Source organism: Macaca nemestrina, chromosome 1 (assembly GCF_043159975.1).
Source record: "Macaca nemestrina isolate mMacNem1 chromosome 1, mMacNem.hap1, whole genome shotgun sequence".
Taxonomy (NCBI): Eukaryota; Metazoa; Chordata; class Mammalia; order Primates; family Cercopithecidae; genus Macaca; species Macaca nemestrina.
Genome location: NC_092125.1, coordinates 97,919,008 through 97,942,902, shown reverse-complemented (window position 1 = coordinate 97,942,902; position 23,895 = coordinate 97,919,008). Strand labels below are relative to the sequence as shown.

Below are 23,895 nucleotides of genomic sequence, written 5' to 3'. Positions count from 1 at the left end.
GTGTTTTTCTTTCATACATGCGTATATGAAGAATTTTTACACGAATAGAGAATTATTTGTACAAATTAAACTAAATTTACTATTAGTCTCTAATTTTGTTCTGAGATAGCCACGCTGTGGTATTAAGAAGGATAATCAAGGAATAAGCCAGAATGTTCAGAAAGGGGCTTTACTTTTTATTTGTAATGTTGATAAATTTTGTTCAGTCGAAGCGATGTCTGCGTGTCCTACCTCGCCTCCCCCATAAAACAGCGGGACAGAAAGTCCTGAAAACTCCAAAAGGGAAATATTTACTCAGAGGTCTGCTTAAATTTGCTTAGTCTCTGACGTTCTTCTGTGTCGTACTAATTCCCTCGTGCGGCAGAAGCAGTTTGTCTTTACTCGGCCACCGTCTCGTCAGCGTTACGGAGTATTTTGTCCGCCTGCCGCCGCCGTCCCAGATATTAATCACGGAGTTCCAGGGAAGAGGAACTTGTGATATGGGGGAGTCGGGAGGTGTTGCCGGCACCATGGAGTCACCTTTTAGCCCGGGACTCTCTCACAGGCTGGATGAAGATTGGGGTGAGTGGGATCTGATAATGCACCAGGTTGGCTCGGCTTCGCATCTACAGGTTTCTTCCTCCCTACTTCCGCCCAGTCGTGGTGACAGGTGTGGACCAACCCTGCCTGGTTAGTGAGGCCACTCGTCACTCTCGTTCGTGCCCCTGTGAGAGTCTGGGAGGATCGTTCGGCTTCTGTCCTGGCCACAGGGAGAGGAGAATATTGTCTAACTGGAGTTAACTATCGTTTTTCACTGTTCCCTTGGGGAAGTACTGGATGATCTTTTTGTGTGGCTAACACTGGACGTCGTTAGGAGGTTTAGGGCAAGATGGCTGGGACCGCCAAAAAGGCTGCAAGCTATTTCCTGAGTGTGAAATGTGGGCGGTGAGCACAATGGAGTGGGTTTTTGTGTGCTTGATGTGCATGAGAGAATGTGGTCATATACAAGAAATCCTAATCTTACAGCTTTTACTATTGGTTTAAGCCTGATGTCCATCTTGGCAGAAAAGCAAAACACCCAAGCACCTGACCTCGGGTCCCTGCTTAGCTAGACCTAATACTCATGGTAGAATCCTGACTGCTTTCCAGATACAGCTCTTAATTTTCTTGCTAATGGATAGTTTGTTTGGTTTTGGTAGTCAGGAAGAATGGAATGGAATGAGGTGGAAATGAGAATGGAGAAGCTTTGTTATCTAAGTATTTAGAGGAGACTTTTATTCTCCTCTTGATTGCAAGATATAATAGTAATATTGTTCTTAGGTTCCAATATGAATTTGGGATTGTGTAGGTTCCCAAATGGGCCCCCTAGTGAGCCTACACCACTCATCAGCCTCGGAATTGAGGGGAACCCAGTTTATCTTTCTCCCTTGGATCAGCATTCTCAATAGCATGAGTGGAAGGAATCTCAACTATTTATTGAACAAAGTCATTTAATTTTTTCAAGGGCAGATGTTCTCTAAAACTATATTCTATTGGAGATTTATTTCAATCCTTGGGTAGATTTTCTAAGAGTTGCTGGAAAACTTAAGACTTCTATTCCCATTTTCCTAAGCCAAGTACATTAGTAACAGTAACCATTTATTTAGCACTTTCTTTGTGTCAGGCACCCTGCTAAACTCTCAACATGCAGTATTTTGTTTAATCCTACCAACAGTCCAATGAGGTACTGTTTATTTTAGAGATGAGGAAACTGAGGCTAACAGAATTTGTGCTCAGATTCTTGAAGCTAGTTAATGGCAGAAGAAAGATCACACCGGGTTTTTCGACCTCCGAAGTCTGTACCTCTAGTATCTATTCTATAATGCTTTCCTAACTCGTGTCTGCAGGGTTTATTCTTCCTAAGATCCCTGGTTATTAATAAGACTACTTGAATATATTGGGTAGTTATGATTTGTTTTTGTCAGCTAGTCAGCTGTTATATTTTCATGACTTTTCTTTTTCCTTTTGAGATGGAGTTTTGCTTTTGTTGCCCAGGCTGGAGTGTAATGGCACGATCTCGGCTCACCGCAACCTCCACCTCCCGGGTTCAAGCGATTCTCCTGCCTCAGCCTCCCGAGTAACTGGGATTACAGGCATGCACCACCAAGCCCAGCTAATTTTGTATTTTAAGTAGAGACGGGGTTTCTCCATGTTGGTCAGGCTGGTCTGGAACTCCCCACCTCAGGTGATCCGCCCACCTCGGCCTCCCAAAGTGCTGGGATTACAGGTGTGAGCCACTGTGTCTGGCCAGCAACATTTCTTAAACTATAACTGTGGGACACTTCCTCATGGCATTATTTTATGTTGTCTTCTGATACCCAGGCTGCATTTTCCTGACTTATCTGATCACTTGACTTAATGTCCTCTAACAGAGCATTCCGTTCTTTGTAGTCAGTTCACTGACTCATTTCTATCAGGTATCCTGCCCTGCCCCTCCCTGAATGTGCCCATTTCCATTGTTTTCCAGGTTTCCCTTTTCAAACTGTTAACAGTCTTCTCTTCTTTGAACACTTTAATTCCTTAGGTGTTCAGTAAGTAGGATAGATTTTGTTGGCAATAGAGTGAAACACTATTGTCTGCTAGTGTTTCATTCTGTGACAGTTGCTGTTTTGGATGTTCAAGTACTTCACTGATTTACTTGTTGTTTTTTTTTTTCTCTTTTAGAGATAGAGTCTGGCTCTGTCGCCCGGGCTGGAGTGCAGTGATGCAATCATAGTTTATTGTGACCTGAAACTCCTGGGCTCAAGTGATCCTTGCATCTCAGCCTCCTGAGTCGCTAGCACTACAGGTGCACGCCACCACCATGCCTGGTTAATTCTTAATTTTTGACTCTTTGGTAGAGACAGGGGTCTTGCTGTGTTGCCCAGGCTGGTCTCCAACTGGCCTCAAGCAGTCATCCTGCCTCAACTTCCCAGGTGCTGGGATTACAGGCTCAAGCCACCGTGCCTAGCCTTGATTTTTTTTTTTTTTTTAATATTAGATACTATCTAGTTAAAATTTTAAAATCAGATTATGTAGTTAGTATGTCTCGTGATTTTAACAACTCTAAACAATTTAAATAAAGTGGTTAACTCAGAAGAGCCTGTGAGGGATATGCTTTCCTTTTTCTTTTTAACTTAGGTAATGAAATTTAGAACAAGGGTCTTCAAACATTTTCTGTAAAGGTCCAGATGGTAAATATTTTAGGCTTTGTGATTACATGGTCGCTGTTGCAACTACTCGAGTCTGCTGTGATAGTGCAGAAGCAGCCAGAGACAACATAAACAAGTGAGCATGGCTGTGTTTCTATAGAGCTTTATAGACACTGAAATTTGAATTTCACATAATTATTTTAAATAATAGGCCTACTTTTTAAGTATAATTATAGATTTACACAATAATTGAGCATATAGTACAAAGAGTTCCATGTACTTCCCCTCAATCCCCAGCTTCCCCTATTGGTAACATTTCGCATTAGTGTGGTACATTGGTTGCAGTTGATAAGCCAGTATTGATACATTATTATGAACTTATTATTATAAGCCCATAGTTTAAAGTTCACTCTGTTGTACATTCTATGGCAGGGGTCCCCCGCCTTTTGGCACCAGGGACTGGTTTCATGAAAGACAATTTTTCCACAGGGGGTGGGGACGGGGAGGCACAGGAGATGTTTTCGGGATGATTCAAGTGCATTACATTTACTGTGCACTTTATTTGTATTGTTATTACACTGTAATATATAATGAAATAATTATACAACTCAACATAATATAGAATTAGTGGGACCCCTGAGCTTGTTTTCCTGCAACTAGACAGTCTCATCTGGGGGTGATGGGAGACAGTGATTAGATCATCAGGCATTAGATTCTCATAAGGAACGTGCAATCTAGATCCCTCATGTGCAGTTCAGAATAGGGTTCGCACTCCTATGAGAATCTAATGCTGCTGCTGATCTGATAGGTCGTGGAGTTCAGGTGGTAATGCAAGTGATGGGGAATGGCTGTAAATCCAGATGAAGCTTCACTCACTCACTCACCCACCTGCTGCTCACCTCCCGCTGCATGGCCTGGTTCCCAACCTGTTCTATGGGTTTTGACAAATGTATAATGACATGTGTCCATAATTACAGTATCATACAGAATAGTTTCACTGCCCTAAAAAAGCCCTGTGCTCTACCTATTTTTTCCTCCCTCCTTTTCCCTGTCTCTGGTCAGGTAACCACTGATATTTTCACTGTCTCCATAGTTTTGCCTTTTTCAGAATGTCGTATAGTTGGAATCATACAGTATGTAGCATTTTTGAATTGGCTTCTTTCACTTAGCAATATGCACTTAAGGTCTCTCCATGTCTTTTCATGGCTTGATAGCTCATTTCTTCTTAGCACTAAATAGTATTATATTGTATGGATGTTCCATAGCCTGTTAGTCTGCCTAGGCTGCCATAAGACAACACCACACACTGAGTGGTTTAAGCAACAGAAATTTATTTGCTCACAGTTCTGGAGGTTAGAGTTCAAGATCAAGATGGCACCATGTTCAGGTTCTGGTTAGGCCCCTCTTCCTGGCTTGCACATGGCTGCCTTCTTGTGTCCCTACATGGCATTGAGAGAGAGAATCTTCTTCTTCTTATAAGGCCACAGTCCTATCAGATTAGCGCCCCACTTTTATGACCTCATTTAACCTTCATTACCTCCTAAAGACTGTATCTCTCTATATAGTCGTATTTGGGGTTAGGGCTTCAACATAAGAATTTTAGAGGCCGGGCGCGGTGGCTCAAGCCTGTAATCCCAGCACTTTGGGAGGCCGAGACGGGCGGATCACAAGGTCAGAAGATCGAGACCAGCCTGGCCAACACAGTGAAACCCAGTCTCCACTGAAAATACAAAAAACTAGCCGGGCGAGGTGGCGGGCGCCTGTAGTCCCAGCTACTCGGGAGGCTGAGGCAGGAGAATGGCGTAAACCCAGGAAGGGGAGCTTGCAGCGAGCTGAGATCGCGTCACTGCACTCCAGCCTGGGTGACAGAGCGAGACTCCGTCTCAAAAAAAAAAAAAAAAAAAAAAGAATTTTAGAGGACACAGTTTAGTCCATAAATTCACAGTTTGCTTATCTACTTGCCTATTGAAGCACATCCTGGTTGCTTCCAACTTTTGGCAATTACATATAAAACTGCTGAAAACATTTGTGTGCAGGTTTTTGTGTGGACATGCATTTTCTTTCTTTTTTTTTTTTTTGACACGGAGTCTAGCTCTGTTGCCCAGGCTGGAGTGCAGTGGCCGGATCTCAGCTCACTGCAAGCCCCGCCTCCCGGGTTCACCCCATTCTCCTGCCTCAGCCTCCCGAGTAGCTGGGAGTACAGGCGCCCGCCACCTTGCCCGGCTAATTTTTTTTTGTATTTTAGTAGAGACGGGGTTTCACTGTGTTACCCAGGATGGTCTCGATCTCCTGAACTCGTGATCCGCCCGTCTCGGCCTCCCAAAGTGCTGGGATTACAGGCTTGAGCCACCGCGCCCGGCCGCATTTTCAAATTGTTTGGGTAAATATCAAGGAGTACAATTGCTGGATTGTATGGTAAGAACATGTTTTTTGTTTGTTTTGTAAGAAATTGCCAAACTGTCTTCCAAAGTGGCTATATGATTTTGCATTCCCACTAGCAGTGAATGAGCATTTCTGATGCTCCACATCCTTGCTAACATTTGGTGTTGCCAGTACTTTGGATTTTAGTCATTCTAATAGGTGTGTAGTGGTATCTTGTTTTAATTTGCAGTTTCCTGATGACATACGATGTTGAGCATCTTTTCATATGCTTATTTGCCATCTGTATGTTTTACCCTCCTCTCTCCTTCTCTCTTCTCTTTTACTCTTGCTTGAATTTGTGCAAAAGATACTTTTTCTGCTTTCTTCTTTCTTCCCTCCTCCTCCTCCTTTCTTCTTTCTCCTTTTTCCTTCTGTCAGCTGTACTTAAGATATGTGTATCAAGATGATAAGCTTCCGTCTGCCACTGTGGTTTCTTTTATGTCTTCAGTCTCTTCTATGAAGGTTCTCTTGGCTTTCTAGCACTAAACCAAAATCTGGTGCTCCCGGATGACACAACTTCCCTTAATGCCCCGGTGAACGGTTGCTAATTTTATTCTCAAAACCTTTTCACCATAGGGCCTCTGATGGTGGGATAGGTGTCTCCATTGTCCTTCACTACTATTCTCCTTTCCTCCTTCCTAAAAATATCTAAGTTTAAATCTCATTTTGTCACAATATCCCATCCTCTACCTCTCCTGATTCCTGGATCACTCTCTTTCACTTTTTTTTTTCTTTTAGAGATGGGGTCTTATTCTTTTGCCTGGGTTGGAGCTGGAATATGCGGTGGAGCAATCACAGCTCACTGCATCTTCAGACTCCTGGGGTCAAGGGATCCTCCTGCCTCAGCCTCCCAAGTAGCTGGGACTACAGACAAATGCCACCATGCCTGGCTTCTCCTTGACTTTTTGAAAAAATTTTGCCTCTAGCTTACTGTTACGTTCTTCACCATTACTTACATCATGATTCTTGGATGATTTCAGTATCCTTAGAGAAGATCCTTCAGATACACTGACCTCTCATTTTCTGGACCTCGTCTTTATCACTGATTGCACCTTTTACCCAGTCTCGACCATTTGCTTTCCTGATCATAAGCCTAAGTCTTGTCACTACCAATAACATCTCACTTTCAAACATCCTGCTCTGACTACCTTCACCTGTTTTACCAGCTTACTCCCTTTAGTATTCCAGTTTCAATAGTTGTTCAGTCCTTCTGAGATTTTGCCATGTTTCCAGTGTCTCTCATTCCCTTCAGTTCATCACGTCCCCCTTACCCAGTTTAAATACCATGAACAAACATTGTCACCATTTCCTTCCTTTCACCTTTCATATCTTTGTCTGTCTCTTGTCTTGTGGGTTTCTCTTGGATAAACCTAGTAGTTAAATTCAGTTTTGCCCACTTCACGCCTGCCTTACTATAGCTGAATGTGGCTGAAAAAAATCTCACTTTAAGTGTTGCCAGACCAATCATATTTCCCTGGTCCTTTTACTGTCCCACTCTGATGATTGCATTATAAAGTTTCTTCTATCTTCAAACCTCCAACATCTCTCCCATCCTTTGAATCAGAAGAGAGCTTCTACAGCCTCCCACTACCTCATTTACCCACCTACCAACATGTTTGCTTTCTCTTTTGTTGCTGAGAGTGAGTGGCTTCTTGCTCCTAGCTAGAGCCACTCCTTCCATATGTGCTTTAGATCCTTCCTCTTTTCTTCAAGAATGTTGCTCAAGCTATTCTTCCTCCTGTTTCCTGCGTCAGCATTTCCCCTCGCTACTAGATCATCTCTGTCAGTAAATGAACGTGTTATTTCTCCTAGAAGTACTGTTTCTATATCTAGATAGTACTCTAGAGTAAAAAAAACCAAAACAAAACCAACAAACTTAAAACTCTCTTCAATGTTACTTCCTCTCTTGCTGTTACTGCATTTCTCTACTGTATGTTACGGCAGAATTCCTTTTAAAAAATCTCCATGTTCACTGCTGTCTCTAGTTTTTTATTTCTCATTGTCACTTGAACCCAGTCCAGTCAGGTGCCACTGCTCCACAGAAACTGCTGTTTTAAAAAAAAATTTCTTTTTTTAATTATTTTTTTTTTTGAGTCTTGCTCTGTTGCCCAGGCTAGAGTGCAGTGGCACGATCTTGGCTCACTGCAACCTCCACCTCCCGGATTCAAGTGATTCTCCTGCCTCAGCTTCCCCAGTAGCTGGGGGATTACAGGTGCCTGCCACCATGCCTGGCTAATTTTTTTTTTTTTTTTTTGAGACAGAGTCTCTCTCTGTCACCCAGGCTGGAGTGCAGTGACTCACTGGGCTCACTGCAAGCTCCACTTCCCAGGTTCACGCCATTTTTCTGCCTCAGCCTTCCGAGTAGCTGGGACTGCAGGCGCCTGCCACCTCGCCTGGCTAATTTTTTTTTTTTTTTTTGCATTTTTAGTAGAGATGGGGTTTCACTGTGTTAGCCAGGATAGTCTCGATCTCCTGACCTCATGATCCGCCCACCCACCGCAGTGTCCCAAAGTGCTGGGATTACAGGCGTGAGCTACTAAATTTCGTATTTTTAGTAGAGACGGGGTTTCACCATGCTGGTCAGGCTGGTCTCAAACTCCCAACCTCAGGTGATCTACCCGCCTCGGCCTCCCAAAGTGCTGGGATTACAGGCATGAGCCATCATGCCTGGCCTGAAACTGCTGTTTTTAAGGGCACTACTGTTTTCCACATTGCTAAACCCAGTGACTGTGTCTCATCTTGTTAAACTTACAAGGAGTAAATGAATAAATAAATGGGCAAGATGGAGGTGAGGTGGGAAAGCTTACGGAGTACACTAAAAATAATAACTACCATTGTTTACTACTGTTGAGGGAAATCTAATAGTGTGGGACTAGTGCAAAGGATATAGAAATAGGCAATAGGTTTTAGAGATACTTCGGGGTAACTAATGCTAACAGTTTCTCATGGATTCTTTCAGAATGTTCTATAAATATACAAGTATATTTATCAACCCACCTTCAGTTATTTTTTTTTTTTTTTTTTTTTTTGAGACGGAGTCTCGCTCTGTCGCCCAGGCTGGAGTGCAGTGGCGGGATCTCAGCTCACTGCAAGCTCCGCCTCCCGGGTTCATGCCATTCTCCTGCCTCAGCCTCCCGAGTAGCTGGGACTACAGGCGCCCGCCACCTCGCCCGGCTAGTTTTTTGTATTTTTTAGTAGAGATGGGGTTTCACCGTGTTAGCCAGGATAGTCTCGATCTCCTGACCTCGTGATCCACCCGTCTCGGCCTCCCAAAGTGCTGGGATTACAGGCTTGAGCCACCGCGCCCGGCCCAGTTATTTTTTTAACCACAGAAAAGTTGAAAGATAAGTACATTGATAAACCTGCATTTTCCTTATCTAGATTTACCAACTGTTAACATCCTGCCACATTCACTTTATCTCTTAATATTACCCACACTTTCCTCCTCTTTCACATCTTAAAGTGGGCTGCAGATAATATGAAACTCCTAAACACTTCACCATGTATTTCCTAAGAATGAGGAAATATTTTTAAAAAGCATCAATTCATTTTAATATAGTTACACTTCAAAGGTAACATCGCAGGGTTCTTTTTCACCTTCTTGCACTATATGCTTGTATTTCTCTTCTGCCACTATGAGAATCCTGACTCCCAATAACATCCTTTGTTGCCGGGCGCGGTGGCTCAAGCCTGTAATCCCAGCACTTTGGGAGGCCAAGGCAGGTGGATCACGAGGTCAGGAGATCGAGACTATCCTGGCTGACATGGTGAAACCCCGTCTCTACTAAAAATACAAAAAAAGTAGCCGGGCACGGCGGCGGGCGCCTGTAGTCCCAGCTACTCGGAGGCTGAGGCGGGAAAATGGCGTGAACCTGGGAGGCGGAGCTTGCAGTGAGCCGAGATCGCGCCACTGCACTCCAGCCTGGGCGGCACAGCGAGACTCCGTCTCAAAAAAAACAAAAAAAACAAAAACAAAAAAAACCCATCCTTTGTTTTTATAGGCTCACTTTAGGAGCTCTGTTGGAAATAGACTGAAAGAGGGGCAAGGGCAGAAGTAGGGAGACATTTTGGAAGCTACTATAGCAATCCCCATGAGTTACAATAGTAGCAGTGGAGTAATGAGAAGTAGTTGGATTATGGATATGTACACACACACACGCATATACACATGTATATATACATACATTTGAAAATTTTGAAATAGTTTGAAACCTATAGAAAAGTTGTAAGAACAGTGCAAAGAACTCTTGCATGCCCTTTACCAGATTCCTCAGTTGTTAAATTTTGCCGCATTTACTCTATTTCTCTCTCTCTGCCTTTCAAGAGAGAGAGATGTGTTGACCCATCACCTTTAAATACTATAGTGTATATTCTCTATCCTTCTATCCCCCAAAACAAGGCCACATTCCTGTATTACTACCTTATATTTCTTCCAGTCAGGAGATAAACATTGATACAACACTATCATTCAATTCAAAGACACCGTTCAAAGTTTGCCATCTGTTTCAATAATGATTTGTTTTTCTAGTCTAGGATTTTACTTGCAAACATTCATTGCTTTTACTTCTTATGTCTCATCAGTGTCCTTTAATCTGGAACAGTTCTTTAGTCTTTTCCTGTCTCTAATGTCCTTGACAGTCTTAAAGAGTACAAGTCTTTTATTCTACAAGATGATCCTAAACCACTAAGGGGTTCCTTGGAGAAATGACCAATTCTAGGGCTGGGAAATTGCAGGGAAAGTGCAAAATTAGCCCAGAAAATCTTGTGCCAGAAATTCTCAGCAAATGAACATGTTAAAAAGAACAAAGGCCCCAATATGGATGAACTCCCAGTGGTCAAATCTGGGAAAATTTGAGCATCAGAATAAAATGAGGTATACGTTGTAGTGAAAATACTATGTGATGTTCCTATGCCATCATATCATCCTGTGATATATTCACATGATCACTTGGTCAAGTTGTTATCTTCCAGGTTTCACCACTGTAAAGCTACTGCTTCCCATTTTGTATTTTATTGCTATTTTGGGGGAGATAATCTGACATGACACCAATATCCTTTTCTTATTAAACCTCTAACCATGAGCCCTAGCCTCATTAATAACCCCACTCTCTATCAGTTACCACTCTAATGGTTGCCAAATGGTAACTATCTAACTCTATCATTCTATCATTGTTAATTGACATTGTACTATAAGAATTCCTTCCTTCCTTCCTTCCTTCCTTCCTTCCTTCCTTCCTTCCTTCCTTCCTTCCTTCCTTCCTTCCTTCCTTCTTTCCTTCTGTGATGAACTTATTGATTTCTTTTTTATTTGGTGGTTGGTAAACTACTACTCTCATTTTATTCTGATTCTCAGATTTTCCCAGATTTGACCACTGAGAATTCTTTCATATTGGGGCCTTTGTTCTTTTTGACATGTTCCTATCATTTGCTGAGAATTTCTGGCACAGCAAGATTTCCAGGCTTATTTTGGCACTTTCCCTGCTGCAGCCCTTTAATTGGTTATTTCTCCAAGGAACCCCTTAGTGGACTTCTGTTTGGTGGAAGATGGTATTTAGTATCCAAGATCTGGTCACCTAGTATTTTCATTGCTACTCGGATGTCATTGCTTCTAGGACCTCTTAGCAGACAGAACTAGGAAATATATATATACATGTATATATGTATATGTGCGTGTGTATATATGTATATATGCATAATACAAACATCGGTATATGTGTGTACATATATATATTTCTATAGCTATCTGTATGTGTTATATTTTAAATGAGTTTATTTACTAATACTTCTAGTTCTAATCCAGCATCTTAGGATTCTTTTAGTCTCCTGACTCTTTCCATGCTCTTTTTTTTTTTTTTTTTGAGATGGAGTCTGACTCTGTCACCCAGGCTGGATTACAGTGGTGCAATCTCAGCTCACTGCAAGCTCCGCCTCCCAGGTTCACACCATTCTTCTGCCTCAGCCTCCTGAGTAGCTGGGACTACAGGCACCCGCCAGCACGCCCGGCTAATTTTTTGTATTTTTTAGTAGAGATGGGGTTTCACTGTGTTAGCCAGGATGGTCTTGATCTCCTGACCTTGTGATCCACCTGCCTCAGCCTCCCAAGTGCTGGGATTACAGGTGTGAGCCACCGCATCTGGCCTCTCTCCATGCTTTTAAATCCTTTCTCCAACTGTGAGAAATCTAACTCCAATTATTTTAGTAAAAGGCAAAAGATGTATTCATTCTGAAGAGAAACCAGAACATTCTAATTATTTTAGATATATTCAACCATTTGCACAATCACCTAACATATTTGTTCAGTATGACCACTCTCCTAACCACTCAGGCTGCCTTTTCCATCTGCTACTCCATTCCCCCTCCCACTGGGCTGGGGCATGCTGGCACCTTCGCTGGGCAATAGTCTCTCCCACACCATCCTGTTTCCTTGGATATGGGGCACATTGCTGGAGATGACTGTGCACAAAACCCCATCTCCTTTGTTGCCCTGCTTCCTCGGAAGCTGACGTCTCTGTGTTGGGAGGGGTAGGGAAGAAAAAGAAGGTTGGGAAGGGAAGGAAGAATAGGAGGAAAGGTAGAAAGTCACATTGCAGATATATATTTTGAGGACAGAGCTGACAGAATTTTCTGGTAGATTGAATATGGAGAGTGAGGAAGAGAAGTAGATAATGAAGTAATGATGATCCCAAGGTTTTTGGCCTGAGCAACTGGTAAGCATTAACTGAGATGAGGACAAAGCAGTATGAGGTTTGCTGGGGTTGATGAGGAGCTCATTTTGGATATGTTAGGTTTGACGTGCCTTTTAAACATGTAAGAGGAGATGTCAGTACTCACTGTACATGCATCATGAAGTGTGGGTTGGAGATGTATATTTGGAAATCCTTGGCATATAGATTTTATTTAAAGCCATGAGCTCAGCTGAGATTACCAAGGAAGTAAGATAGATAGAAACGTTTATGCTGAGCCCAGGGACAATTTCGTGTTAGGGAGATGAGGAAGAACCAGCAAGGTGAGGTCAACCAGTGAGGTGGGAGGAAAACCAGGTAAGTGTGATATTTTGGAAGTCAAGTGAAGAAAATCCTTCAGTTAAAATGAAAGGATCAACTATGTTAATGCTGTTGATAGGTCAAGTAAGATGAGGACTATGAGTTTACCACTGAATTTAGCAATATGGAAGTCACTGGGGACATTAATAATATGTGTATGTGGAAGGGGGAGCTTGATTGGAGCAGGTTCAGAACGAATGGGAAGAAAGAAATGAGAGAGCCAGAGAACTCTTTAAAGGAGTTTCAGCCTATATATAAGCCACAGTACTCTGCTTACATGTTTATTGGCTCTGCACCTGAGTAGTCTTTTCTGAGAGTCATGTGAGTAACCTTTTGTTATTACTATGTATACATTTTTTTTTGCTAAATACTATTTGGTCTTAGGATGGTGAAATGTTACTGTAATTGGTCAAGTTAATAACTGACTGACGGTATAGTTCCTACACTTGTGCACTGAGGAAATCATCAGATCAGTTTCAGTGGCATAAAATAGGTAGATAATACAAAGGAAGACCTAGTTTTGAAAAACTTTTCAGAGTGCTTAAAGTTTTGAAAGTGTCAGAGAAAATAGGAACTTCATAGATTCTATGGTAAGCAGCCTTCTTGGGCCTTGGTCAACACCTTGAGCTTTCTCTACAAAAAGTTTTCAGTATAGTGTATTGAAGAATGTTTTCTGTATCCACATATTTCTTGGTTTATAATGAAACCTCATTAGGAAATTGGAATATAGTTAGATTTGCTGAAATGAATTTGATGGTTTAGATGAGTGAATCCTTTATTGTCTAGATAGAAAATTGGTTGCGCCCTTAGCTTAAGGCATGGATGACAAATACGCAGTGCATATATACTTTCCACAGCCCCCTCCTATTGCTTATGAACCATGTCTGCTTTCCACAGTCGTCTCCTATTACTTATGAACCACATTAACTTTTCATGCTGAACCCAGATGTAGCATCAGAATTCTTGTTAGTAATGTTCCATAAAGCCACTACCAATTAGTCTTACATGACATATGACGTAAAATCTTTTTTGATCCCTGGTGTAAGAATTCAGTTCACAAGATAAAAATTATGCAGAAAACAACACATAAATTAGAAATGAGCTTTGAATTACTTATTCACATTCCTGGAGTTTATCAATAATAGTAGTGGCTAATGAGAAACCTTAATAGAGGCGACATAGGGATACAGTACTTGTTTCTTTGTCAAATAATTGAATTGGTAGTTCATTTCTATTCTTTTCCTTTGTCCAAAGATTCTGGCCTGTTTGCTGAACTCGGTTATTTCACAGACACTGATGAGCTGCAATTGGAAGCAGCAAATGAGACGTATGTAAGTATTTACTAAGATTGAATAATGTGATATTTAGTCTTTAACCCTAATTATTGCAAGAAAGTTTCAGGACAGCAGGTTCAGGCTAATAATTTAAGCTACATACTTAATGGGTAAATAGCTTCTACCATTAAGTATGAAAGTTAATAGCCATTTTGTAGTCAGTAAATGTAAGACAGTAGAAATTGCATTGGTCTTGGTGTGAGACTTGTATTCTAGGCCCACCTTTGGCCCTAGGGGTGGGTGACTTTGGAAAAGTCACTAATCTGCCTACTTGGTTTTTACAGATAGTTTGCTACATAAGGGAATTGGCAGGTGACTTTGGAAAAGTTGCTAACCTGCCTACTTCTTGGTTTTTACAGATTCTTTGCTTTTAAAAAGGAAGTTGGTAAGTTCTGCTTGACTAAGTTGGTAAGTCAAGCAGAATTTACCAACTTCCTTTTTAAAAGTTGTATATTCATGTAGAAAGCTCTGAAAAGTAGGTATATCCTTACCTTTGGTTGGAGGTCTGTGTAAAAACTATTATAACACTCTGAGTCCCCAAGAGTATCTTAGATTTTCTTTTCTTGATTAGTACATATAAAGCTCTTTGCCGTATAGAATTTTGATTTTGTCTTATTCTTTAATGGATGAGGTGCTATTTCACTTAAGAAGTAATTCAAGTGAGCAGAGTAATTTATCAATCAGGTTGAATATCACATCATTTTAAGCTCTTATTAACTTAAGTACAAAGTATGTAAAGATTGCTTAGTGAATTTCAGATATTTCTTAAACAATGATTTAGCAGTTGTTTTACCATGAATTGACAGAAGAGAATGAAGCACATGATATATTTTAAAAACTCAGTACATGGATTTTAATGGTTTCATTTCTCCATGGGATACTTTAGAATGTGGCCCGTTGATTAAATTGCCCTTTAATATTGACTATTTGAATAAGCAACTGATACTCATATTTCGTAACATCTAGAATCCTAAAAGAAAGTGTTTCTTTTAAACTGTGTCAAGAAACTGTGCTCAATTGGAAAGATTAAGGGAAATATATTCCTGATTTTACAACTAACATTCTGTTATTTTATGAAAATCACTCAGTCTTTCAGTTCCTTAGTTTTTCTAGTATGACATGAAGGGATTGAATCTCTGAGAGCCCTTATGTCATTCTTCTTCCAAGTGGCAGTAGAATTTCCCATGCTAAATCACTGAAGAGCTAGAGTATATAGGCGCCCGTATGTTTCATTTTGCATAAACTGGGCCTGTTAAATTTCTGACGAGATAAAATCTTTATGCTGTAGAAGGTATTTGACTTATTTGGCTGAAGATTGAGTCAGAGTTTCCTGAAGTAGGTCATGCCCTTATTTAAAAGTATTGCTGGCACTCAGGCAAGCAACATTGGTAACTTTACTTAGATTAAGAAAGTTTAAGGATTTTTTGGTTGCTGAAAGTATAAGGCTGCTGAATTTTTTTTTTTTTTTTTTTTAAGACGGAGTCTCGCACTTTCACCCAGGCTGGAGTGCAGTGGCGCGATCTTGGCTCACTGCAAGCTCCACCTCCTGGGTTCACACCATTCTCTTGCCTGAGCCTCCTGAGTAGCTGGGACTACAGGCGCCCACCACCATGCCCGGCTAATTTTTTGTATTTCTAGTAGAGACGGGGTTTCACCGTGTTAACCAGGATGGTCTCGATCTCCTGACCTTGTGATCCTCTCACGGTGGCCTCCCAAAGTGCTAGGATTACAGGCGTGAGCCACTGCGCCCGGCCTTTTTTTTTTTTTTTTTTTTTTTTTTTTAAAGGACAGAGCCTCACTCTGTTGCCCAGGCTGGAGTGCAGTGGTGTGATCTCGGCTCACTGCAACCTCTGCCTCCCGGGTTCAAGCTATTTTCATGTCTCAGCCTCCTGAATAGCTGGGACTACAGGTACATGCTGCCACACCTGGCTAATTTTTGTATTTTTAGTAGAGATGGAGTTTTACTACATTGGCCAGGCTGGTCTTGAACTCCTGAGCTCTAGTGGTCTGCCCACCTCGGCCTCCCAGAGTGCTGGGATTACAGGCGTGAGCCACCACGCCTGGCCAAAGCTGCTTAATTTTTTGGTGTGAATATCCAAATAAGAGAAAAAAGTGAAGGAGATTGATTTTTTTAAAAATAGTTTTTTTATGATAGTTTTTTTTTTTTCATGTGCACTTTCACATGTACTCTCTATGTACCTTGTACTAATATTTATTCAGTTGTGGGCATCATGAGAAAATAGTGTCCCTTCTCTATTTCTGTTATATTCTCAATAAAAATGAACCATATAATAGTCATTTTGAAATGATAGTATTCTTCTAGAAATTATTAACAAATGGTTGTTACCAATTCCTAGATACATTTTTACTTTTTTTTTTTTTTTTTTGCCTGAGGTGTATTTTATTGTTGCTGTTTTGTTTGGTTGTTTTTGTTTTGTTTTTTGACAGGGTCTGGCTCTGTCTCCCAGGCTGGAGTGCAGTGGCATGATCTTGGCTCACTGCAGCCTCTATCTTTTGGGCTCAAGCCATCTTCCCACCCCAGCCTCCAGAGTAGCTGGGACCATAGGTGCACGCCACTATGCCCAGCTAGTGTTTGTATTTTTTTTGGCAGAGATGGGTCTTGCCATGTTGCCCAGGCTGATCTTGAACCCCTGGGCTCAAGCAATTCTATTGTTGCTGTTTTATCATCTGTGACGTTAAGTTAATATTTACTGCCTTTTGACTTTATTGCATTATTTATGTATTAAGTTTACTTCTCTCCTTGTCTCTGTGACTCCAGACACTTAATTAAAAAAGTACTGTTTGGTACTAACTTGATCTCAGACTTACATGAGGGCTCTGAAATTATGTGACACTTCTTTATTCATGTATATAGTATAAGGTGGTTATCTGGATGACCCAGAATATGCTTATATTTCAGTTAGAAAAACCACCTAAATGAAAAGAACTTACTGGAGGCTTTAAGAAGTTTGCTGATTCCTGTTTGAGAAACGTAGTTTTATTTTATAGGATTAAAAAGTGTGTGTTTTTTTTTTTTTTTGGATTCATAAAAGTTTTAGAAATTTAGGAAGTATAGAACAGTAGAAAAGAAAGAAAATTACTCAGTGGTAACTACCTCTTTATGATTCTTCCCTGTCTTTTGGGTATATCTATATTATTTCTATTGTATATAGAGATTATATTATGAATAGCATTTGCTTTGTCTTGTTTTTCTTAATGGCAATGGGAAAATGTATTTTGCTGGATTTCCCTTAAGATAAAAGACACATTTTTGATTCCTGTAATGGTCATTCTCATAGAAAAGAATGAAGCCAACTGAATGTTTTAAATACTGAATCCCTTACCTCTTTCCTGGTTGTTGCTGCTGTGCTTCAAGTAACTGAATTGATTTTATCTCTAGGCTATCCAAGATGTATTCTCATACAAGACTGACTTAGAGTATTCTTTTTACTAGGTTGGCTAGTAGCAGTTACATTATTTGTGCCAAATTGTGCCTTGACAGTTTGATTTTAAGATGTGTATGTTTTATTCTTTTAATATTCTTTTGCTGATTTGAAACCTACAGGAAAACAATTTTGATCATCTTGATTTTGATTTGGATTTGATGCCTTGGGAGTCAGACATTTGGGACATTAACAACCAAATCTGTACAGGTAATTATGTATTTCACTGGTAAAAGTTTTAAAAAGATCAATTTTATCTTGTAGTTTGGCCATACTCAAAATTAGGTGGGGTTATTGGGCTATACTGGTAGGTTAAAAGATTCCTGGTGCTATGCATTCTACTTCTGGTATGGCAATTGTGTAAACAAATTTCTTGCCAAAAATGGATATGAGGAGTTTCATAGTTACGTTTCAGTAGTGTAATGAATGAATAGTTTGTATCAGAAATAGAAACAGTTATTTTGAATTATGAATAATGTCCCTATATAAGATTAACCTGAGAACCAGACAGGGCTTACCAGAACCTAGGAACTTGGTGGAGGAGTCCCATGCATTTTATACATGTATTTCTGAGAAGGGGCAGCACCTTGTGATGCCAGTATCTTTAAGGGGGCCTGATGACGTCTGGGTTGAGTATGCTGAAAGAAGCCAGAACCTGGAGCAAATTGCCAATGCTGGGGTACAGCTGATGGTAGAATGAAGAAAATCCCTTCTCCCTTCTAGCTTCTAGTATCCCCTATTGACAGGACCTAAAAGGATGCCAACTGGGAATAATTTGTATCACTGATTATAGAAAGTGGACTTAGTGCTGAGAGACAGTGAGTAAATAACCAGCACATTCTCCTATCTAAATTCCTCTCTCCCCTGCACTACCCATTTCTCTTCATTTTATGTATTTACTTATATTGCTTCATGCCTGTCTGTCTTCATAGAATGTGGGATACACAAAGTCAGTGTTCTGGTTTTATTGTTTGACAAACTACTCTAAATCTTAGTTGCTTAAAGCAACAACCATTTTATTAGATTGCTAGAATCTGTGGGTCACGAATTTTGACTGGGTGCTCCAAGGATGGCTTGTCTCTGCTCCATGATGTCCAGACCACAACTGGGGAGATTTGAAGATTGTAGTAGCTTGACATTTGGGGGCTAGAATCATCTTGAGGTTTCTTTACTCATATGCGTGACACTTGGGGTGGAATGACTTGAAGACTAGGACTACCAACTGGGGTGCCTGCATAGGGCTTCTCTATGTGGTGTAATGTTCTCAAATCATGGTGGTCTCAGGGTAGTCAGACTTCAAAAGCTCCAAGTATGAGTGTTCCAGGACACAAAGCAGAGGCTGCATTTCCAGCCTCAGAATTCACATAGCATTACTTCTATCCTCTCTTGATTGAAGGAGTCAAGCCCACCTAAATTCACGGGGAGGAGAAATCAACTCTACTTCTTGATGGGAAAGTGGCAAGATCACATTGTAGAAGATCATGAGGGAAGATCATGAGGGATGGTAGATACTGCATGGCTAACTTTGGAAAACACAATCTGCCATCTCCACCCTATTCTGTCTTTGACACCAAGGGATACTGCCTGGGCCATAGTTGCTCAGTACATTTTTATAGGATAAATTAATAGTTTAAAAGATATGAACATTTTTTATGAGTTTTAATTGCATTGTCAAAAATGCTTTCCAAAATAATTATTTCCTGTTCCTTATTTTTTTTAAGTAAGTTTTTGGGAATCTATAATATTTTGCATATGGTATAGTATTCAAAAGGTACAAAAATCTGTATAGTAGAAAAATGTCTCCTGCTTTTATTCCTTAGCTGATAAGTGCTTTCCAGAGACAACCACTGTTACCAGTTTCTTCTGTTTACCCTTCCAGAGAATTAGTGCAGATGCAAGTGTACACATATATGCACACACACACACACAGACATACATATATATACAGCCCCCCTCCCCACATATATAATTTGCTATACAAGTGGAAGCTTACTAGATATATTGTTTTCTGCATCTTGCATTTTTCACTTGTTATATTTTGGTGACCTTAGCTTCCATATCCGATTGAATTTTAAAAGTAGATTTTACCTTCTTTCTTGTCCATTTTATTCTAAGTTTTTATTGTCCAGTGGGTAAAACCTTTCCTCCATGTTTTCCAGTTAAAGATATTAAGGCAGAACCTCAGCCACTTTCTCCAGCCTCCTCAAGTTATTCAGTCTCGTCTCCTCAGTCAGTGGACTCTTATTCTTCAACTCAGCATGTTCCTGTGAGTAGCCAGTTTTTTACAATGATTTTGGCTATAATATGCTATCTGGAAAATATGTATATGGGGGAGACAGTTAACATTTATTGAATACTACTGTGAGTTATATTCTCTCATTTATTTTTTTATTTTTATTTTTATTTTTTTTTTTTGAGGCGGAGTCTCGCTCTGTCCCCCTGGCTGGAGTGCAGTGGCGCGATCTCGGCTCACTGCAAGCTCCGCCTCCCAGGTTCCCGCCATTCTCCTGCCTCAGCCTCCCGAGTAGCTGGGACTATAGGCACCCGCCACGGCGCCTGGCTAATTTTTTGTATTTTTAGTAGAGACAGGGTTTCACCGTGGTCTCGATCTCCTGACCTTGTGATCCGCCCGCCTCGGCCTCCCAAAGTGCTGGGATTACAGGCGTGAGCCACCGCGCCCGGCTATATTATCTCATTTAATGAGGGAACTGAGACTTTAGAAAGGGCCTTATGGGAGCTAGAAAGTTGTTAGTGCCTTTGGTTTTGCCCTCTTTCCCCTCTGTTCATGCCTCCATAATTTCATTGTTTCATTTGTTTCATTGCATTTTAGCAGTATCCAGTATTTGTTTTTTGGCTTACTGTCTTTTCTCCCTCCCTTTCTTTCTCCTCCCTATTAGGATATACATTCTTTATATATGGACATAGAAGAATGTAAGATGGTCAGTTTTTATAACTCTTTAGCCACAGCATCTAGAATGATTGCCTTAGTTTGAGAATGCCTAGTGCTACCTTTTGAAGTGGCTGACATTTTTATAGAAGTCCGGTAGCTCTTTTAAGAATGCTTCTGCTTTGTGTCCAAACAAAAGCCCTGAGGCCAGGAAAAGGAAGTACCTGATTTAGGTACTTTTTAGAATGGGGAAAGGGAATGTAGAAAAATAAAAAAATCAAATAATATTTTAGTATATTACATGTGCTATAAATTGTGGTATCTTTGTTCCTGCAGGCTCTACATTTAGTTACTAAATCCTGGTGGTTGTATGCACATTTTAATTCAAGGATTTATCTTTTCTGCCCCTGTCAGGCCATCACCATCTCGCCTGAATTAAGTCAATAAGATTTTAACTGGTCAGCCTTCCAACTCCTCAAACCTTTCTTAGCATGGAATCTTCAAAGAGAAATCTTTCAGTGTCACAAACTTTACTGTATCAGTAATTTGCTTAAAACTTTAGTAACTTCCCAGTCCTTACAAGGACGAAATTTAAATTCCCAGAGTACTAGGCCCTCCATGATCTGGCCTGCATTTACCTTTCCAGTCTCCTTTCTTGCTATCCCCTCCTACTTCCACATTCCCCTTAACTTGAGACCTGTGAGAGTTCCTGTCTGAGAGCTCCTATGCACTCCACTCATTCAACCGCTGTGCCAGGCACTGTTCCAGATGCTGGCAGTGAACAACAGCAGTGAGATCGCTGCTCTTACAGTTCTAGGTTTTTGCACGTCCTCTTTCTTCTGCCTAGAATAGCCCCATTTTTTTTCTTGTCTTGGAAAACTCATCCTTCAAGTCCCAGTTCAAAAATTACTTCCTTTATGAAGCTTTTCTCGGATTGCTACTATTGGTAGCTCTCTGAGGTCCCACAATTTCTCCAAATGATATAATTTTTTAAAAAAATTAATAATTTATTTTTGAAGTCAAAATTATATAATAAGATATATTCAGAAAAGCCTGGTTTCTATCCATGTCATTTCCATCCTTTTTTACACAAAAGGTAGCATACTATATACCCTGTCCTGTACCGTGCTTTTTTAGCTTAGCAGGATAACTCTAATTTCAGAGTATATAATTTTCCCATTATGCTACATAATGTTTCATTGCATAACCTTATCATGCTTAATTCAGTGATTTCCTTATTGATGAATATTTGTGTTGTTTTTAGTCTTTTCCAGACTCAAATAACCTGTACATAAGTCTTTTCCAGACTCAAATAACCTATAGTAAATAACCTGGTACATAAGTCACTTTATATTTTTGCCAGGATATTTTTGGGATATATTCCAAGAGGTGGGATTGCTGAAACCAGGATAAATACACTTGAATTTTGCTAGATATTGCCAAATTTCTCTCTATAGGGGTTGTAAAATGTTACATCCTCATCAGCAGTATGTAAGAGGGCCCGTTTTCCCATCATCACTCCACAATAGGTTTTATTTTGTATCTCTTTTATTATAAGTATGGTTAAATATCTATTCATATGTTTTATATGTTTAAGGCCTATTTGCATTTCTGTTTAAAAAATGAACTGTCAGTTCAAATTTTTGTTCTTTTTTTTTGAGATGAAGTCTCGTTCTTGTCCACCAGGCTGGAGTGCAATGGCAGATCTCGGCTCACTACCACCTCCGCCTCCTGGCTTCAAGCAATTCTCCTGCCTCAGCCTCCTGAATACCTGGGATTACAGGCGCCTGCCACCACGCCCGGCTAATTTTTGTATTTTTAGTAGAGACAGGGTTTCACCATGTTGTCTAGGCTGGTTTCGAACTCCTGACCTCAGGTGATCTGTCTGCCTCAGCCTCCCAAAGTGCTGGGATTACAGGCATGAGCCACGGTGCCCGGCCATTCATTTTTTAATTGAATTGTATTGGTCTTTTTAGTATTTTAGCTTTATTATATATTGGGGTTATTAGTCCTTAGTTTGTGAAATAAGCTGCAAATATTTTTTCCCCAGTTTTTCTTTTGTCTCTTTGTTTCTGGTGTTTATTTTCCCTGGGTATACTGTTTTCTATAGCCAAATTATTGATCTTTTCTTTAATTGCTTTTTTGGTCACTCAAAGGAAGGTTTTCACCACTCAGAGGTTATAAAATAATTCACTCATATTTTTATTCTTACTTTTTTTAAGTTAATTTTTTGTTTGGAACAATCTCAAATTCACAGAAGTGTTGTTAGTACATTGCAAATAACTTGTTTTTTCCTTGTGCATTTGAGAGTAAGTTACCAGTCCGATGCCCTATCACTGCAATACTTTAGTGTCTGCTTCCTACAAGCACAGATATTTCTTAGATAGCCATAATACAAGCACAAAATCGGGAAATAAACATTGATATGTTACTATAATCTAACCTTCAGCTCTCGTTTAAATTGTGCCAGATATCCCAGAGGTGTCCTTTAGACTATCAAAAGAACCCAGTTCAGAATCAAGCATTGCATATGTTTGTCTTGTCTTTTTAATCTTGTTCAGTATGAAACAGTTCTTCATTAATCCTTGACTTTCTTCACCTTGTCACTTTTGGGGATTAGAGGTTAGTTATTTTGAAGAGTGTTTCTCGGTTGGGTTTGTCTAATGTTTCTTTAGGATCATATTCAGGTTTTATATCTGTGGTAGGAAAGTGATGTCTGTGTCCATCTCATTTACTTTTGATGACTCAATTTTGATTTTTTCTAATACTGATTATGTTCACTTTGATCACTTCATAGATGTTATCTGCCAACCTATTCCATTGTGAAGTTGCTTTTTCTCTCTTTGCCATACATATTTTGTGAGGAAGATACTTTAAGACTGTGTAAAAATATCCTGTTCTTCATCAAACTTTATATTTGTTCACTTATTTGTTAATATCAATATAGATTCATCATTTCTTATTTTATGCAACAGATTATAATCCATTACTGTAATTATTTGTTCTGATTCTTACATTGTCCTGGATTTCATCAGTGGGGGTCCCTTCACACCAGCTCTTATGTTCTTTTAACATGTCTCCTTTGGGCTCTGATGTCCTTACACCAGGCTGTCTCCCATGTGGATGCCCTCATCACTCTGCTGTGACTCCTCATGCCAGGCTGCCTGCCATGTCAGTGCCCTCTCTACCGTTCTTGGACCCTGACATTCCACCAGGCTGCTTCTCTGCATGGATGGTGGTCTTGCCTTGCCCCATCTAGTGGCTTAGGATAAAATTATTCAGGAAGGAATATTTTCTAAGTGACTATGAATAAATATTTATCATGAGATATTATTTTTAGCGTTTAGATCTCTGATCCATTTGAAATTACCCTTGTGTATGATATGAAATACAAATACAATTTTATGTTTTTCCAAATGACTACCAAAAGGATTATTCTAGTACCATTTATTAAAAAGTTCATCTGATTTCAATTATATGCATGTATTTTAAATTTATGTAATGGTATTATAGTATATATCTTTACATTATTCACTTTTAAAAATCAGCACAGTGTTTTTAAGATCAATTCCTATTGCTCTGTGTAATCAAATCTGTTGAATCTAACTCTGTACAACA

The 23,895-nt window shown here is 40.1% G+C and overlaps 1 protein-coding gene across 5 annotated transcripts in view; it reads left to right on the top strand.

Moving 5' to 3' along the window:
* The first annotated feature begins 408 nt into the window (after window positions 1–408).
* LOC105498227 (activating transcription factor 6) overlaps window positions 409–23,895 on the top strand; it is a 243,691-nt gene continuing 220,204 nt past the window's right edge. For 3 of the 5 annotated variants that reach the window (XM_011770213.2, XM_024798090.2, XM_011770212.3), the window contains exons 1-4: window positions 409–561; window positions 13,868–13,944; window positions 17,513–17,600; window positions 19,550–19,656. In XM_011770213.2, the coding sequence (XP_011768515.2) occupies window positions 480–561; window positions 13,868–13,944; window positions 17,513–17,600; window positions 19,550–19,656 (354 nt within the window). In that variant the 5' untranslated portion in view covers window positions 409–479. Of the gene's footprint in view, window positions 562–727; window positions 925–13,867; window positions 13,945–17,512; window positions 17,601–19,549; window positions 19,657–23,895 lie in introns of those variants that run through there. The other 2 variants (XM_071082106.1, XM_071082113.1) reach the window with 2 other exon arrangements.